This window comes from Excalfactoria chinensis, chromosome 4 (assembly GCF_039878825.1).
Source record: "Excalfactoria chinensis isolate bCotChi1 chromosome 4, bCotChi1.hap2, whole genome shotgun sequence".
NCBI lineage: Eukaryota > Metazoa > Chordata > Aves > Galliformes > Phasianidae > Excalfactoria > Excalfactoria chinensis.
This window is the reverse complement of record NC_092828.1, coordinates 85948669-85967656: the sequence shown is the minus strand read 5'-3', so window position 1 is coordinate 85967656 and position 18988 is coordinate 85948669. Positions and strand designations below refer to the sequence as shown.

General features: G+C 35.0%; 1 protein-coding gene across 5 annotated transcripts in view; it reads left to right on the top strand.

The window, feature by feature from the left end:
• Positions 1 to 18988, top strand: part of DIAPH2 (diaphanous related formin 2) — a 137212-nt gene that overhangs the window by 77462 nt on the left and 40762 nt on the right. For all 5 annotated transcript variants that reach the window (XM_072334023.1, XM_072334022.1, XM_072334021.1 and 2 more), the window contains one exon: positions 12814 to 12978. In XM_072334023.1, coding sequence (XP_072190124.1) covers positions 12814 to 12978 — 165 coding nt within the window. The remainder of the gene's footprint in view (positions 1 to 12813; positions 12979 to 18988) is intronic.

Sequence of the window (18988 nt, the reverse complement as noted above, 5' to 3'; positions counted from 1 at the left end):
TTCACCTGAACGTCATAAAGAAATTGTCTGAGTGCTCAAGACAGTTTAATACACATATGGACATAACATATGCTTTTAGAAATGGAAGTGAATATGTGGATCCTAAAAATATTTGGAAATTAATTGTGGAAAGTCTGTTAAGAAGGCAGCTTTGCTTCACTGTGCATATGTTGATGTCAGAACTAGATTACCAGCTCCTGGTAGTTATAATAGGCACTAGATCTCTGACAGCTTTTATCATCAATTTGGTGGCTTGACCAAGTAGATAAGACTAAGAAATGAACTGATTCCTCCCGAGGATTTATGTTTCATAATTAAAAGATGACCTGACAAATTTTTCTTTTTCAGAAAGTCATCTCCGGTTCTGAAAAATGATGAAATTTGTTCCTACTTGGCGCTTGGTTTTAAACGTTTCCTCACTCTCATATTTTATTTTATTGTTGTATAAGGGATAAATTAGGAATTTAAGAGGAATTAGGAGGGAGAAGAAGTGACCTTTTAGTCATCAATATGTGCTTTTTCTGTTTCTGTCAGCTTGTTGAAGAATTGCTTTTGATAGCATGTAGTGAGATTAGGAAGTTGAGGATGTCAGGCTTGAACATCACTTTAACTGCTTTGAGTTTCTCAGGAAAATCGCAACGTGCTGGAACATAAATCATCTCCCAGCATGGTCCTGGAATACAGGAATGTGCCACGATTGTAATAGTTTCTCTTTTCCTGCCAATAAAGAAAGGCTGTTTACCCATAATTATGAATAAGATTTTCTTCAGTGTGAAGTATTTCTTGGTATCCTATTGAAGTAAAAATTTCAATAGAAAATATCATTCAAATCTTTGTTGTAATAATTGCCTTCAGAGAACTTTCCCATTACCCTTCTGAGGTCTGGAATGATACTTTACTTGAAGTATACGTGAGAGTTTTCTTTAAAGTTAATCCAGCTTCATTCAGTACTGAGAAATCTGAGTCAAACGTTTAGGAGTAATTAAAAACTACTTAAAAAATAAGAAATAAATGGCTTTCATCCCTTGATTTTGTTTTAGTGTTTTTGACTAAAATTTAGGATAAATCCTAAACTCTGAACTTTATTCTGGTGTTACAGTAGCTATATGCAGAGTTTATAAGGATGTTAGGATATGGTGGTTGTGCTGCTTGACAGGCTGATTTCTACTTTTTTGCAGTAGCTGCCTGAATTGAAAGAACCAGAGATCTGAGTTTTATATATTTTTATAGAATTTCCTGTTGTTTTTCTTTTTTAAGTCTGACATACCTCCTTAAGTGACATATTAATAATTACTTAACTCTGTTTTATCAGTTGCATCATTTACTGTAGTAAAATATATTACTATGCCTAGTTTTGTTTCAATCTTTTGACTACCACAATAATAACTACTTATGGTTGTTTGTTTGTTTTTTTAATTTGGTGTATTTATATAAAGAGTTTTTTAAAAATAGCTCATAAAAGAATTTAAAACTTTAGGGAGCCATAAATGATCCAAAATAGCTGCTTTTAAACCCTACTTCGAGTTTATTAACTTATTAATTAGAATAGCATTGATTTGGCAACTAATTTTACTTTTCCAAAATGAGCCTTATTTAGGCAGTCCTCTCACTTGAAATAAAAAAAGCTCACTTGAAAGGATTCTCATTCAACTTGAATTCATACTCCTTGTTCTGTGTAATGATGACTATCGCTCTGCCACTGACTGTGAGATTTATTGGTTGGTTACTTGATGTACTTCAGTGGTAATGAAATCATCTGGGGAACAGCGTATTTTAAATGTGTGTGGGTCTTTTATGCACCGAGGATGTTAGAAAATATTTCATGTTCACTAAGCTTTAACTGATGATAGGCTTGTAGGAAGCACTATTACAGAATCTCTTATAATAGGCCACTAGGGAAGAAACAAATACATTGAATCAGAATTCCAGCATCTGGATTTGTCTGTGAAACTTTTTTGAGTGACTGAGCAGCATTTGCACACTGACTACGAGTGCTGAAAGAATGTTAATGGCATTAACACTCTTGTCATCTGTAACACTTGGGAGTTCCTTCTAGCTTGTTATGGAAAAATAATTCACTTTGAGTGTTCTGAGTTGTCATGTTTGGGAAAGCCTGTTTTGTTTTTGAGGCAGTTTGAAATGCACTGTCACCTCCATTTCTGCATGAAACGGTGTTGCCAGCAGGAGCAGGAAAGGGATTATCCCTCTGTACTCAGCTCTGGTGAGGCTGCACCTCAGGTACCGTGTTCAGTGTTGGGCCCCTCACAGCAAGAAAGATGCTGAGGCCCTTGAGCGTGTTTAGAGAAGGGCAACAAAGCTGAGGGGTCTGGAGCACAAACCAAATGAGGAGAGGCTGATGGAGTTTTGAATGTTTAATCTGGAAAAGAGGAGGCAGATGGGTGAATTTATCTCTCTACATCTACCTGAAGGGAGGTTGAGGTGAGGTGGGGGTCAGCCTCTTCTTTCATGTAGCTACAATAGGACTAGAGGGAATGGCCTCAAGTTGTGCTGGAGGATGTGAAAGTTGGACGTTCTTAGTATCTGAAAAAAAGTGACATTTGAAAATACTGTCATTAGGAAGTACAGTTCTAGAATAAAAGATGTGTTTCAGGAAAATCCTGGTTATATTTCCAGATAAAATACTTTTTCAACGCAGAATCAAGAGGCAGAGAGGTTACAGTTCTCAAGTTAATATACATCATTAAGATTCATTCATTTTTTTTGTCTTCCAGACCTTCTTTTCAAGCTAGTTTTTATTCATCCTCCTGCTTTCTTTCTTCTACCGCATCAGCACGTAGCAACTTAAAAGTGATGAAAAAGCTGGAGTGTTCTAAAGTGAATAACAAGGGATCAGAAAGATTTCTGCTTCCAGATAGATAATGAATTCCAAGGAAACATGCATCTTGAGATTTAACGCTTACTTAAAAGAACTTAAGAGTACATACAGTGGAGGGGAATGAAACAGGATTGATTTGTTCTAGCTTAAGAGGTCGAAACATTGGATCCTATCTCCAAGACTTAACTCAGGAAAAATTAATACTTTTTTAAAAGCTTAGCCAAGGAATTTTTTTTACTGTTTTCAAAAAATTATTGTTTTCTATCTAATGTAGAGAAAGCAAAACCAATAACAGAAAATTTGTTTAGAATATCAAAGGCTTAACTTATGAGAGGATCAATTGAGGCCATCTGATCTATTTTATGTTTTCATCTATGTTATAAATGTGTACTTGAAACTGTGCCCAATTAAGCATTGGTGCTGTTTTCCCCCTACATATGTAAGAACCACTGGAATCCAATTATTGAAAAGGGAATCGACAATATATGGTTTTATGAGAGGTTATATATTTAATAACCTTTTCTCTAATCTTTAACACTTGCATCATATCTAAATGGGTGTGCTAAAGCAACCAAGGTAATCTTGATTAAACCGATCCTGCTTGTAATTCTTAAAAGTACATCTGAAGTTCTGACGTATTTGATCAGTACAGGCAGAAAATCCCACTTAAAGCACTGCGATAGAGGATGAGGAGAATTAGTACATATGTATAATCTACTTTTCTTTTCCAAATTGGCAGCTTTCGTAGAAAATTCAGAGCAACAATTAATAAACAGTTACCTTTTCATTGCTAAATGTTCAATCATATGGCATCTCAGAATTCTGGATGCTGTTGAAGAACTGACCCTGCAAAGTTCAAAAGAAGGTTAAAACTAATTTGTGCTAGGTTTAGTTATAAATGTTGCGACTATTAGGCTAATATGAAGGTACAGGACAGGAGTGCTATTTGTTATACTTGAGCTCAAATGTTTTGCATTTGTTTTAGTTGGTAGAAAGAGTATTTTCTCAATATACTCACCAGCATTCACAGCTTCTGGGATTATTTCTGTTTGGTTTTTTGTTTGGTTTTTTTCCCCAGGTTGTTTCAGAGACGATCATGATGCAAACCCACTTCTGTCAAAGAAAGGAGGAGGTTTCAAAATAGCTTTGGTCTGCATTTTGTGTCCTCTGATTTATTTCCTATGGTTAAATGATACACAAAGTAATATGTGTGAAATAGTGGGTAAAGAAACTGACAATTCAACAGAAAAATCCTTTTTTGTGAAGAGCAGATGTGGATTTATAAAGGCTTCCTGTGGGGCATAGTGAGTTTACCTTGAAACAGAGTGAATATGCTATCTGTTACAAATCCAGACCCATCTCCTCTGTTGTATTACCTCTCTGTCAGCTGTAGTAAGGCATGTTGAAGGTGTTGAACCGCCTGGAATAAACATGGGCGGCTTTATTTGTATGTTTTCTTGAACAAAGTCTGACTTTTACTTAAGATACACTGAAGTTAAGTAAATTTCCATTTTATTTCTTTTCCACCGTTGGGATGTTGTACATAAGTGGCTGTCAGAAGAGTTGGTTTATGAAAAATTGTGAGATCTAAGGTAAAGTTATTCATGTCAATCATTCTGCATACATGAAAATAGTTCTATACAAAGCAAATCAACATTTTTCTTTGTCATAGTACACTTCTGCTTTCAAATTGTCATTTCTTTTTAAGAAAGAAGCAGCCTTGCTGTAAGGTTACAAATGGTTACATAGTTTTTTCATACTGGACTAAGCTGTAAATGCGAGCAGAAGTATACAAACAACTTGTAAAGTCCTTTATGGGCTTAATAAAGGAAGATATTGGACAGCAGTTACACGTGGGGAATATAATGAGAAGCAGTGGGTAGCTGGATGGCAAACGAGCTTAAAATGGTTCTTCTGATTTTTCTTTATTGACTTCTATTCATTCTATGTTATGAAGTTCTCAAGGTTATCTGCTTCAGATCAAGTCCAGGCATTCGGTTGTTCACAGTGCTGTTGGTTGGCTGTTTGATCCCTGAGATTACATAGCTGTACCACACGGGGGAGCTCTATTCTGTTCCGCGCTTTAAAGGCCCCATCTAGAAGTGTGCTGCATAGGACTGAGAAAGAATCCAACTCCAGAAAAGGGTAAAGGTTGAAATACATTTTTGGTATTTGTTTCGTCTAACTAGAGATAAAATGATTTTTGACAGCAGTCTACACAGACTTTAGGAAAGAGTAAAATTGTGAACAAAAATCCATTTAAATACATGGAAAATCTAGAATTGCCTCGATTGTGAATAACTGCCTGAGGGAAGCTGTGCTTTCATCCTTAAATCTCTATTAAAGCAAGTTGTCCATATCAGTGAAATAGATTTTTATTTTTTAATAAAGAATAGTGCGCTACTCAAATGATAGGGATCCATTTTCTATTTGCTGTATGTTTATTCTTAATCTGAAATTAAAGGGAGAGTGCACGCTATAAATCCTTCTGTTCAAACTGATCATAAAATAAACAACTCGGGTGTTTGTGGGATGACTTTTTGTCCTGTGCACTTCTACAACCCTGAGAAGGATTAGAGGTGACTTTTCTATCAGAGATCTACCCAGCAATTTTAAAATAATCCCTTTGGTTTTGACTCTCAGTGAAGTTCCAAAGAGTAAGGAAAAATTGCATGATCAAAGACAAGGCAACTACTGCAAATTCTCTGAAAGATTTGGGAGCACAGAGCTGGAATTACTGTTTAAGGCACCCCATTGTATGTTGCAAAGCTAACAGAGTGTCTCTAGGAGTAGTGTAATCGGGTTATCTAGATTTACCTGTGATAGAGGCCATGACATAGTAGCTACCTACTTGTAGCTGTGCTGAAATAGATTACTGACTTTGCTGTAGTTTTTGATAGAACATCATGTGTCAGTGCTTTGTGGCATTTTCGAGTTATATTTAATTAATTTGACCATAATATGTTCAATGTTTTTTTTCAGCATCATTTTGTTGTAGCTGTGGTTTACTTTTTTCTTTTTTTCTTTTTCTTTTTTATTCCTTTAAATGAATTTTTCTTAATAATTCTCAAGGAAGATGCAAGATATTCTCTGGACTGTTATATCTTCTGTGTTGCTTTCTAATTAATGCATAAGTAGTGGTTATCATTAATTGTTTACCAGCACTGCAAATGATCTGAATTTTAAAAAGTTACAGAGTAGATCTCATCATGTTATTTCTAAAGCAAAATATTAAAAATGAGATTTAGCTTAAAAACAACACGTTTTCTGTGCTAAAAGGTACCAAAAAAAGCATGAAGTAAGTTGGGACCTGTTTTAAAAATCCAGAATGTCAGAATTCCAGGTTAGAAAATATCTCTGCATCTAAAGGAGACTTAGCGAGAGAGTGCAGATTTTAATGAATTCTGCACAAGTTGGAGATATGGAACAGTGGGGACCAGCCCCTGATTGAAAACAACTTTGTTAGAGTCTGTTTTGGGTTTGATTTTGGTTTTTTGTTTGTTGTTTTTTTTTGTGTTTTTTTTTTCCAGTTTAAATACTTCAGATTTCAAAATAGAGGGCAGCACAGGTTAACAGTGTAGATTTGGGGATTATTTTTCCTATTAGTTGTGGGGGGGAAAAAAAAGATTTGTTAAATGCTCGGGTCATGGACCATCTTTTCTTTGGGAGATGGGGAGGTAACTAATTGTTTTAGGTTAATTTGGTTTATACCTAACCCTCATTTTGGAGTTTCTCTACCTTTTTTCCTCCACATTTAAGACAACTAAGACCTTCCCGTCACTAGATGTTGGCTCTGTAAATGCTTTACATTTATGCCTTGTATTCTCATTCGTGCTACCTGATAATTCGTTTTCTTGTTCATACTCTTAATCAGCACTGTAAGTCTTAGAGCGGTCTTACTCTAATACAGATTTAAGAAACAGCCTGCAGAGTTTCATTGCTTGGACCAAATACTTATAAAATAGACCCTAATTTATCAGTTTTCCTTAGAGAGTTCCCATGGGACTTTTAGAGGAGTGAGCACTGATCATTGCTTCCTGATTAACAAGAATACAATTATAAAAACAAACAAAGAAAAAAACCCTGTTGAAATTATGTTCTCATACGCTTTCTTCTGTGCATATTACAATGATGTGTATGTAATCAATGCAAATAGCCTTTTCATTATTGAGAAGTTGGAATTCATGACAACTAGTAATTGATATGATTGCTTAGAACTGGTAGTAAGTAAACAATGACACTTTCTACTATTTATTAAGATGAAAGTTTTATAGCTATTTCAGGCCAAGTCAGAAAGGCCTCATCTTAATATCGCTTAAGCTTGACAGCTAGCATTGGTATCAAATGATTATGATCTTCATGCTTCATTTTCATGAACACAAACACTGAAATATGGTTTATGCACACTGAATGCAGTTGTATTAAATAATTCTTGTAGTTAATGACTTTGTGTACTAATGAAATGTAATTGAGGACAGGGAGATGTACAGAATCCTCTGGTATAACTGAGGAGCAACTGTTTCCCCTGTTCCCTTCAGACTATTCTGTTAAATGATGAATGATGAAGTAATTTGCTTTGTAGTGAGAAGCAAATTCTCAACTGAGCTGTTTATGGATATTTTATTAATTAGTGAATCTATAAATTCTCTAAAAGGACATGATTTTTTTGTAGACAGATAAAATAGTGTTGTTTCTCTCAGTTCTGATTTCGCGGGTTTCTAATTTGGATAGATTAAGTGTGTTATAATGAAGATTCCTGCCAGACTTTTTCTACTTCCAGAAAAGAATGGCTTTCTACGGGAAGGAAAGATTAGATATATAATTGTGATTCATAATTATTTGTGTATGCTCCAGAAGTCATCTTCTCTGTAGTCAAAGAGATACATTATGTATGTAGTGTGAATGATAAAATTGTTAGCATCTGTTTACATACTGATAGCAGGTGAAAATAAAGCTATCAGCGTAAATGACTTACTGTTACTAATGCTGAATTTGTCTTCAGCTAATAAGTTCTGTTTGTGTTTCTGCATTTCAGTTTGAAGATGCTCTATTATGGATGAGCTTAGAAATTAGAAACTGAGGTCAATGATCATCCTTTATTAAAGATGACAATATAGTATCATTTTTTTTCTTCTAGCTAGGTAAAACATGTAGTTAGCTTACTTGGGTATTTCCATAATCCAGAGCCCTGTTCTCAAGTTAAGCGCATGAATTTGGAAATGATGGTATGCTGAATGTATGCTTGGAATTTTTTCAGTAAATTCTTAATGGTAACCGTGATTTGTTGGAATAATCTAATCAATTGTTTAACAAGATAATTTTAGGACTGAATGATTATAATTCATGGTGAAGGTTCTGATAGCTGATATGTTCTTAGTGTTTCATGTTTCTCTTCAGCAGTTCTCATAGTTTGATTTCCTTCTGGCATGCTTGGAGTGGTAAAAAGGTCTGTGTGAAGACCAGTGCATAAAACTCTGTGAGCTTAGGATATTTGAAAGGCATGAAGTTGCATTATATATCTAGCTGAAGAGGAAAGAAAAAATAGAATGTTGGAATTTGAATTTGGAATGTTGAACAAGATGTTGGTTATTCTGTATGGATTTGTATTTCTCAAACTCACAGAATGATTGAGTTGGAAATGGACCTCTGGAGGTCATCAGGTTCAACTCCCCTGCTCTAGTATGGTCACCTGGAGCAAACTTCTTGGGACCATGTCCAGATGATTCCTGAGCATCTTTAGGAGATTTCCACAGTCCAGGCAACGTGTTTCTGTGCACAGTCACCCTTTTAAACTTAGTTTGACTGTGATTCAGCACTTGGTTCAGATTCAGAAATACAGTAGGTTGGATACAAATCAGGTTGTAATTTGTCGGTGGAGAACCTGTAAGTATGAACACAGGTTCCTCTCTAGTGGTGCATTTGTCAAGCTATTTCCTGATCTGTTGTCTGGTCTACTGTATAGTTAATGTCCTTTTATTGCCAGTTTCTTAGTGTTGAGGAGTACAGATGCCACCAATGAATAAGGTCAGTTTACAAGCCAATCTACTAATCCACACATTCATATTAGTACTGTTCAGTATTTAAAATTAGTCGTGTCATGTTTTTAATCTCCCTCATGTTTTATCTAATATATTACGAAGTCATAGAAACAAAAATCAACTGCTGTGTGCTTATTTACATAATTCTTTCTGCCAAATTAGTTCTCCCCTCATCTTTTCGTTGTGGGCTCCAACAGATTCACTTTCAAGCTTTTAAATGGGCACTTTTTCAATTAGTTTATTAATTTTCATTAGTGCTGGCATTAACATGATGTGCACTGAGCTGACTGACAGTAAGTTAACAACAGTTAAAAAGGGAAAACTACCTTACATTTCTCCAAAATAACAAAATTTACAGTACAGATAAAGGACTATTTGTGTGTTATTAGCATTATGTACTTTTGAATTGATCTAATAACAAAGCTGTAATTTATGAAAGAATCTACTATGTTACCCCTGATATTCCAGCTGTATCTGTCACTGTATGTGTATCTTCAGAATAATAAGGTGGTATTATGGAGCTTTATTCCCTTCTACTTTAAGTGCTGCTGACAGTAATTCTGTAGTTCATTTCAGGACAGGAGAGAAACGTTCAAACATAAATTGTCATGGAAATTTTAATAAGCTAGTTTAATTAAACTGTTATCTCAGACATGGAACATCCTGATAGAAATTGTCAGTTTCTGGAGTAGTAAATGTAGTGCTCAGGAGTTTGGAGTAATTCACAACAATAGTATTAATCGATGCATTATTATGAAGATCATAATAAGTGTTGCGATTGAAGCAATAACTATCCCTCCATCCTTCTAAGTCTTTAACCTTCATTCCCATGTTCTGTTATGTTTTTTGCTTTTTTTTTGTCTTTCATCTATCTGCTTGTAAGAGAGCAGTAGAAAGCATGAGAGTATCCTGGTAATGATTGTAGTATAGATACATAGAATGTGAATCCAGTGTTGAAAGCAACTAGGGACTCTTTATGTCTGACATAGTGTGGTTGCATTTTGTCATGGTGACCTTTATATCCATTGCTTTATTATTTAAATGCCAACGAACTCCAGTCATCTGTTCGTGTTTCAAAGTGTAAAAATCATTAATATAATGACTGAAAATCTGTTGTATAAGTACTGCAGATTTAGGTAGAGATAGAAGTTTGCAGCAAATGTAAAAGCAAACAGATCAAGTCACTCTGTGGAGGGGGGGAAGAGGGAAAGACAAAATAAAACAAACCAGTTTTTAAGTTTCCCAACCTCTCTTTTAAGAGGAAGAGGGGGCTGGAAGAACTAGAATTAGTAGGTAACTAAAATTTGACAGCAAAAGTTAGCTTTTATTTTCTTTATTGTTCTCTAGAGGCATGACATATAGAATTTGACAAGGCTGTAGGGTAAACCAGACGCACTGTTAAACTTTTGGTATCAGCTAATTAATGGTGATTTTCTTTACGTTATTTTATTTTTAATCCCAGGATCTAAAGTTCAATACACTGCTTCTAAACATGATGTTTGGAAATCATCCATAAATGTTACCATCAACTACTTCAGAAGTTCAGGCTGTGTTATTGTTAGTACTGTAGATGTCTGCTGTGTTGCTGTAAAATATGTTCTTCACTATCAATATTTTTTCATTTTAGTGTTTATTATTTCTCCAGTTGTATGTGAAACTTAGTGGAGGATTGGACTTGGAGAGCTTTGTCTCAAAGAGTTGGTTTCAGATCAGAAGTGTTTGATGGCTTTTCCTTTCAGACTTCCGTGTCATCTCTGCTGGATTAGTTTGGTTTTTGGAGTTGTTTCGAAAGAAACCTCAGATGTAATTTGTATAATTATGTACCTTCATGTTTATATTTCCCACTATTTTCAGTGAGTTGTTTAAGGCAGTAGTCTGCTGACTCTAAGAACTTTTTAGGCTGTGCTTAATAATTCAGTAATGTGCCATTAATACCTATTTAATGTATTCTTCCCATTAAATTTTCATTTTGTTTTAAACAGCCAAATGTCATCAAAGATGGAACTATACCAGGTTTGTCTTGTGTTAAGATGAGGGATTCAGCACTATGTGCTTGATATTCTAACTAAGCACGTTAAAATTCATTAACTGTAATGAAAATATAGTTATTAATCTTCTGTCTTTGCAGCAGTATGAAACTCTAGAAATAAATTTTACTGGTGGAAAATCATGATATTTATATATTAGAGAGGATTGCTTGCAAGCTTCTTAGAAAAGCTGATGTTCTCTAATTGTTTTTTTTGCATTGTACTTTAAAGTACTTTTTTATTACTATTATTATTATTTTGAATGACCATTTAGATACCCTGTAATTAGAGGAGGAAATCCAAGTGAAGTGCTGAGTCTTTTTCCAATGAAGTTTATTTTCAGCCTTGATACTCTTTTGCAGGTAGATTGTGAAATGACACTAAGCAGTATCCAAACCGTAAGGAGATGTTAGGAATAGAATATCTACCTGAATTTCCTTTATTATGTGATTTGTTGACCAGTTTCAGAATTGCTTGGGGATTTAATCCTATCTCAAAAGTAAATGTTTTATGTGGTGTCTCTTTGGATCTAACTCCCCTAGTTAGCTTCCAGATTGCTTGTGGTTTTGCAGAGAGAGAGGGATCTCAAGATATTATGTAATTAGAATCATGGTACTAGGCTGACTCTTGGATTATAAACGGAAATGAGGGGAAAGTTTGAAACATGAGGTCCGCTGTATTAAGTATCAGAGAATCTCCATGTAAGGTAGTTGTTACAAATAAATGCTTCAGGGAGCCGAGCTGTATGATTTCTGTAGTTCAGGAAATAATTTGTATCTTTTGTTCTTAGGTTTATATATGTGTGGCATAATGCTTTAATCAGCTTCAATTCACTATCAACAGAACTAGTTTAATCATGTAGCAGCTGTTTTCTCAGAGTGATTTGTGACTTTGTATCTTTGTGGATATAAACAACCTCAACAAAATAAAGCAGGCTAAAACGTAACCAGCTTGAAGGCAAAGTAATATTTCCTTTTTCAGCTTGTGCTGTTTCTGCATTTGGAAGTATATTGTTCTGTGAGTTTCCATATAGGAAAAATAAATCCTTTCTATTTAAGATGATTATGAAAACTTTTAATTACAACTGGTGAGTTGGTAATCAGACTTCTTATTTTTTACTCTCCGATTACTAATAAAAATGTGTAATATAGTGCAAACTTGTAACAATATCACTTTATGGTAATTGAAGCAAGGAGTACTTCTTTCAGAGAGAATAAATACAGACAGCAATCTGGTCAACTTCCTTGATGTTCCATTTCCAAACTAATTAGGTGTTTATCATTAGTACTTATGGAAAACAGGTATTAGTTATTTGTATTTCTGATTTAATATTGGTGAGAATTTTTGATTGAGTTGATCTTCAGTGAATATTTCTATCTGCTGTGTGTTTTGATCGTACACTTGAGTAGCCAGCTTTTTTCTTCTATGGAAATATTCTGTAGAGAAGAAAGTGTTGTGTTTTTTCTTCTCTTATATTTTTTTCTGTTTCTTGATAGCTTTTGAACTCATGAGTTTATGTTGGTAAACAAACTTTGAAGGTAGAAAATACCCCTTAGCATTATGAGTGGCTGTATCGTCCTTGTGCATTCATAAGTTGTAAGTTCAGCTGTGGCCAAATAATGTAACTGTATTGCCTACATTAAATATACAAGCAGCTGAAGTGCTATTCAACTATGATAATCTAGGTAATTTGCAAGTTAATCTAGACCTATTATAAACCAACAGGATCAATGATATTTTCTGTTTTATGTTGGAATGTACTCATACACGTTTCTACTTAAAGATAACATACTTGAAATCAGGACAGTACCACCAAAATTTCCAATTTTGCCCACACTTGTTCTGTATTGTACTGTTTCAGTTTTGCTGTTATTTAATTCCAATTGAATCATTTTCCTTAACAAAATCTTACCTCTTTGCTGAGAATGCGCGAGACCAATATGAAAAGCTGTCCTACATGCACAACAACATGATGAAACTATATGAGAGTTTGGGAGAATACTTTACTTTTGATGCTCAGTCAATAAGCATAGAAGAATTCTTTGGTGATCTGAACAACTTCAGAATTCTGTTCTTGGTAAGTAGCTCCTTCCTGAACATTATGCTGTGGTTTTATTTCTCCTTTTGGTTCTACCAAGTAAGTTTTAATGTTACACTTAATTTTTTGTTTTGTGCTGCAGCAGGGAATCAGATGAATCCTTCCAGAATTATTTTGATTTTGGTCACTGATAATTTTACTGTTTGTAACTTGCTAAATTACCTGTCAGTTTGATAAATATATGGATAATCAGACTTTTTAAAAATTGTTTGTCGTCTGTCACATAACAAGTAGACATAATATAGAAGTGCTACAAAACCATTGCAGAGCCTAAGCCTAAATGGATGTGCCTGCATACACGTTGTTTTGGAATCTGGTTGTGTTTTAATATTGCTTTGAACGGAAGCTTCAATTTCCGTGTTGAAGTCAGTATTTCTGACAAACTCCTGATATCCATTTAGATGTTTATTTTAGCGTTTCCAGCCTGTCAGTATGGTTGATACCAGGGCTGGGTTCCTTTGTGGAGGAATTTAAGAATTTCATTTAACAGCTCAATTTTAAGGTGGCTTTAATGTCATCTTTCCTAGTGGCTGTCTGGGAGTCGTAATCAGTTGTGCCATAGAAAGTGTACAAGGAAAACAGATGCCTGGAATGTCACATTTTGTCTCTTGAGAATGTTAACACTGCTTGGAAATACCACTGTTTACCATGCAGCTGTTGCTCCCCAATCTCTCTATTGCCAGTAGCTGTCTTAATTCACTGCATAATCATAGGGACTTTGAGCTTTAGTGTGATAGATGGGTAGCAACTTAAACACCTAATTTTTGTGCCAAGTTTACTGTATTAGAAAACTTTTCCTACAATATATCTAACTAGTCATTTTAAAATGACCGGAATAGTGGTTTGTTTGATTTTACTTTTACTATAAGCCAATTACCAGTTCCTCTAAAATTAATAGGCATGGCAGCATTTATGTGTGAAGACATGCAAAGAACAGGAATAGCAGTAAGCTACTTCAGTGCATTTACTTTTTCATAAATCTAAGGTGTAGGTTTTCAAATACGAATGTCTAAGACTGCCAGTGTCCAAATATTGTGTTGAAAAATCTTTCCTCATGTATTCATTTAAACTAGTGGGTGAATAAGAAAAGAAATACCCATGTTTTTTAGAAGGTGTATTAGAATGAATGTCCAGTTTCTTAAGTAATTGTTTTCCTTTTTTACTACTTCAAGATCTGATGGGTAGTGAGTTGCTCTTCAGTGATAATTGAATTTGATGGGACTAAGTAATAAAAGGGAAAAAAGATCAGAGATGCTTAAGCATTTCAGTGGGTAAATGCAAGAAACTAAATATGAGGGGCTATAACTGATAAGAAGAGTGGCATATTTGTGTGGCCTTCTGAAGGAATGGAAGAAACTAACATATGTATGTTATAACTGCAGGTAAAACTGACAGTGATGTAGATGTGGAATGAATTTCCGTAATGAACTCTGTGAGAGTAAAGTGTTGAATTCAGGGGGTGAGAGTTATTACTGACTTATATGTAATTGAGACTTACATTCGTTATTGTGATAGCTGAAAGAGCAGAGTCAACTGAAGAAAAGTGTAGGATTAAAACCACTAGCTATGAAGAAATTACTGGCAGGCTTCTGTTGCCAAAACTTCAAATGTGTGAACATGAGAAGAACATAAGAATTATTTATGAAAATAGTGTGTTTGGATTTCAGTTTCAGTTCATATTTAATACCTTTATTTAAGTAATGGTTGTTACTTGACTTTGAATGATCTTTTGCTGTTTTTATTTGCTAGCTTAAGTCATTTAAATGAGGTCCAGGAACATTCAGTGAAATTCTTGAATCACATGTAAGAATGTTCTGCTGATTTTGAATATTTGCGCATTAATTCAGAGTGCAGATAAACATAGTAAAGACTTGTGAGGAATGAAATGTATTTAGTCAAGAAGAACTTTAATTTGCAATGAGAATAAATTCTCTTCTGTATGAATGCTATTCATTTGTACTTACAGTGAGGTTCAACTAATTCTAGCTATTTTAGGAAAGTTATAAATGAGGGCATTTCAAACTTTATTTTTAATGACTGAAATACTGTAACAGAGTAATGAAGGTTTTGAAACTGCCTGTACTGTTAGGATGACTTGCAAATTGGCAATAATAATAAATGCTGCATATATATCTTCTGCTAATAATTCTCTATGGGTGTGTTTAAGTGATGTTTATTCTATATGCTATCAATGTAATTTATGCCATGAAATATGATCAGGGTTTTATGTGTTAGAATCTCCTTTATTTTCTTCTGAGTGTGCAGATGCTTGCTCTCATCTGATTAACAGATAATGCTCAAAGCAGAGAGCAAATTTGCCTTGATATTTATTCCTTTTTTAACTTTTTAAGATCGGAGGCAGTAATATATTAGCATTCTGTTTTAATGCCGTATTTTGGTCTGAATAGTTAATTATCTGTGTGATGCTGAGGTCTTTAAAATTTTTTAAACTGTCCTTCTGTCATCTAAGCCTCTTTAAATATTAAAGCTTCAATACAAAAAAAGAAGTGAAGTCTGAGACTTACATAGCTTAAGGAAACACTTTCGTTTCCTAAGCATCGTTTGTACTTCAGTGAAATTCACTTGTTCGGATATAGGCGGCAGTTGTAGTAATTGTAATTAGGCCTTTTGAGAATTTCTTGACTTATTGTACCAACTGGAGCAGAACCTTGGACACTTTAGTGGCATAAAGGTTCTTGTTTGGGGATTTAATTTTTTTCAGACACTTGAGGAAGGCCTGGGGCAAACAATGAAGGTTCACAGTACAATGATTTTATTTTCCATAAGGAAAATTATTTTAAAGAATTAAGATTTTCTGCATCTTGATGGCTGTAAGAATTTTCTCAAAAAGATGAAAAGAATTTCATCAAATAGATGTTCAAGGACAAAAGTAGAAATCACCTCATCCCATTTAGTATGTGGAATTTACTATTAAACTTAATAACCACTGTTACAAATGTTAGAAGCAGTGAGGTTGGGGGGAAGGGAAGATATACAGCATAGCACAACAGAATAGCCTCATTTGGATGGGGCCCATAGGCATTGTTGAGTCCAACTCCTGGCTGCTCCACACTGAACCAAGTAATCCTAAAGCATGCCTACTGATCAAATATATCATTTTCAAATCAGAGTGGTGCCTACATGCTGCTTCCAAGTGATCCCTGGATTGCTTTGTTGGGAATTAGCTGGTGTTTTCTCTGTTGCTTTCTTTGTTCAACAGTGTTTTGATTATCTCCATCACTGAAGAGGCATTGACTGTGAAAGACTGTGAAGGCTTTGCTAAAGCCAAGGTAGACAACATTCACCACCTTCCCCTCATCCACAGAGCCTGTTGTTTCATTTTAGAGGGCAGTCAGGTTGATAAGGCACAGTTTGCCCTTGAGAGGTCCATTCTTGCTGTTCCCAGTCAGCAGCTTATCCTTTGTATAACTGGAAATGGCTTCCAGAAGGAGTCTGTGATCTGCCTGAAAACCTGACTGATGGCTGACTGCTGTGCAATTCACCAAGCTTTCCTTGCTCCTTTAAAGATGAGCCTAATGTGTGACTTTTCCAGACACTGGAGGTGTCCTTAGGGTCCCACAACCTGTTCATGAAATAGAGGCCTTGCAGTGATGTCAGTCAGATGATGGTACCCTCTGATGGTGAAGGGTGAGGTGAAGGAGGGCACTGAGTGCCTCAAGCTGTGAAGTTAGGTTCTGAGCTCCATTCAGCAGCAGGCTTACCTCTTCCTTAATCTTTCTTCAATAGCCTCTGTAACTATAAAAGGCCTCACTGCTTTTCACCTCACTTGAAAATTTTATCTCCTGAGTCTGAGCTTTGGCTCAATTCCTTCCCTCCCTGTGCAGTACTGCTGCAGTACTGCTATCTTCCTCTTGGGTAGCATAACTGCACTTATACCTCTGGGTTGTTTCCCTTGTATGCCAAAGCTGTCAGGAGTTCCCCTCTGCCAAACCTCCTTAGCTTCCTGGGTGCTTTCTGTGCTTAGAGGAGGTTTTTCTTCAAAAATATTCTGTGATGCAGCAAATTTAATTTAAGCTACAGCATATATAGTTCCAGGTAACTGGTTTTAAGTGATTGACCTCTACAAGTATCTAAAATTCAACACAGCCATTCAGACAATCTTGACTTATTTCATATTACCTTTGCATAACCTTTCTTATTTTTAACCACTCTTTCCCCCTTCTTACCATGTGATTCTATGTATGATTCTGTCGTGTGAAAGCAAATTTACTCACTAAATAATGAACTGTCTTTGTAATGACATGCATGTCTTCATTCCTTTGCAACTGCTGATGAGGATATACGATTCTTATGGAATCATACGATTCAACTACTATGTTTGAAAATAGGTGAAATATATACCCATGTCTTTAAAGGTGAACCGTAAATAATTGTCATAAATATGTTCTGAATGGCACATCCCATAATCAGAGACAGAATTCTTTGTATATATGTGTGTATGTATTTGCACAATGTTTCTGTTTTGTAGTTCCCATATCAAGCTATTTTAACAGTGAGAAAGTGAAAACATCTGGTCTTGAAAACATGTTAAAGACTGTGATGGATATTGGCAGAAGTTCCATACATCCAATGGGACAAATAATGCCAATTGTTGATTTTTTGATGTGAACAATATATACATAGAACATCTTTTCTGTCTTTGACAAGTTGGACAGAAACAGGATTTATTAAATGTCCCTCCAGAAGTTCTGAGCATTTAGAAGTTGTTAAGTTGAATGTCAAGATGTAGAGCACATCAGAAAAAGAATTCTGGAGCAGTCACTGTTGCTTTTTCATCTTTCATTCTTCTGATCAAAGTACATCAGCAATACAGTCATATTCTTTTTGGTCCATAAGTTTCTCTTCACAAATAAATTTCCAACAAAATTTTTCATAGAAACATATTGTTATTCTGTTAAACAGCAGGGAAAGAGGAAATTACCAGGAGGCGATGGAGGCCGATACAGTAGCTGACCTTTCTCAATTTCTGGGACATATTGATTGCTGCTGGAATGTTTTCTGTACTTGGAGCAGCAGAGATGATTTTTATTTCAGAGAAATGGGCACGGACTTACTACATAGAAATAGACTTTTTTTTTAACAAATATCTTTTTCTTAATTTTTAAAACTTCGCATCTAGAAACTTACTAATCAAGTACTAAATTAACCTCTCTTGCCTAATTTTTGTTAGTATCTAACTTTGTGTGATAAAGAAATAATTTTTGTGCTGTTCTGTGATAATGGGAAGAGAAGAAAAGATTTTATTCAGTGAAGATTACAAGTGCTAAGAGAGCATGTGACCGTGAGGTCTTTAATTATAAATGAAACACCATTAAAAATCAAGCTGCTATTGTGGTTGGTTTTGGTTGATTGTTTTTGGTGGAGAGTGGAGGAGTGTGTATGCTGTCAGGGCTGACAATTAGAAGGAAATTGAATAAGAGGTAGCATCCACTGAATAGGAATATGCATTTCACATGTAAGGCTTGTTTTGAAGCGGGATTTTCTTAAGATGATATTGATTTAGTCCTTCTGTTCAGTGAAAGCAAATACAGATTTCTATTGGCCTTGATTAGCAACTTGGGACAATTGCAGCCTGATACATTTTGTTTAGTATAGTTTTCAGGCTCTTAGCAGATAACAATCAGGTTCCTGAAGCAAGGTGCCTGTTTTCTGTTTCAGTTCTTCATTTTAATTTGTTGTCTCAAAATCTTCATATCAAATGATCTGAAATATTTAAGATGTCACTTTCTTAGTGTTTGTTTCTTTTGTTGCTAGAATATTTAAAAATATCCACCAAATCTGTCACATCTGCATTTATAAATGCACATAAACTCCTGTTTAATCAGGCTGTGTGCTTTATGGAGGGTATGTGAAGTACAGACTTTAACACTAGGTGAAAAGATTTTGTTTTCCTTAAGTAAATGTTATGTCTTTTAAGTTATTCCCAGTGGATTCCCCTTTTAGTTCACTTAGTGCTAAAGGTGAATTT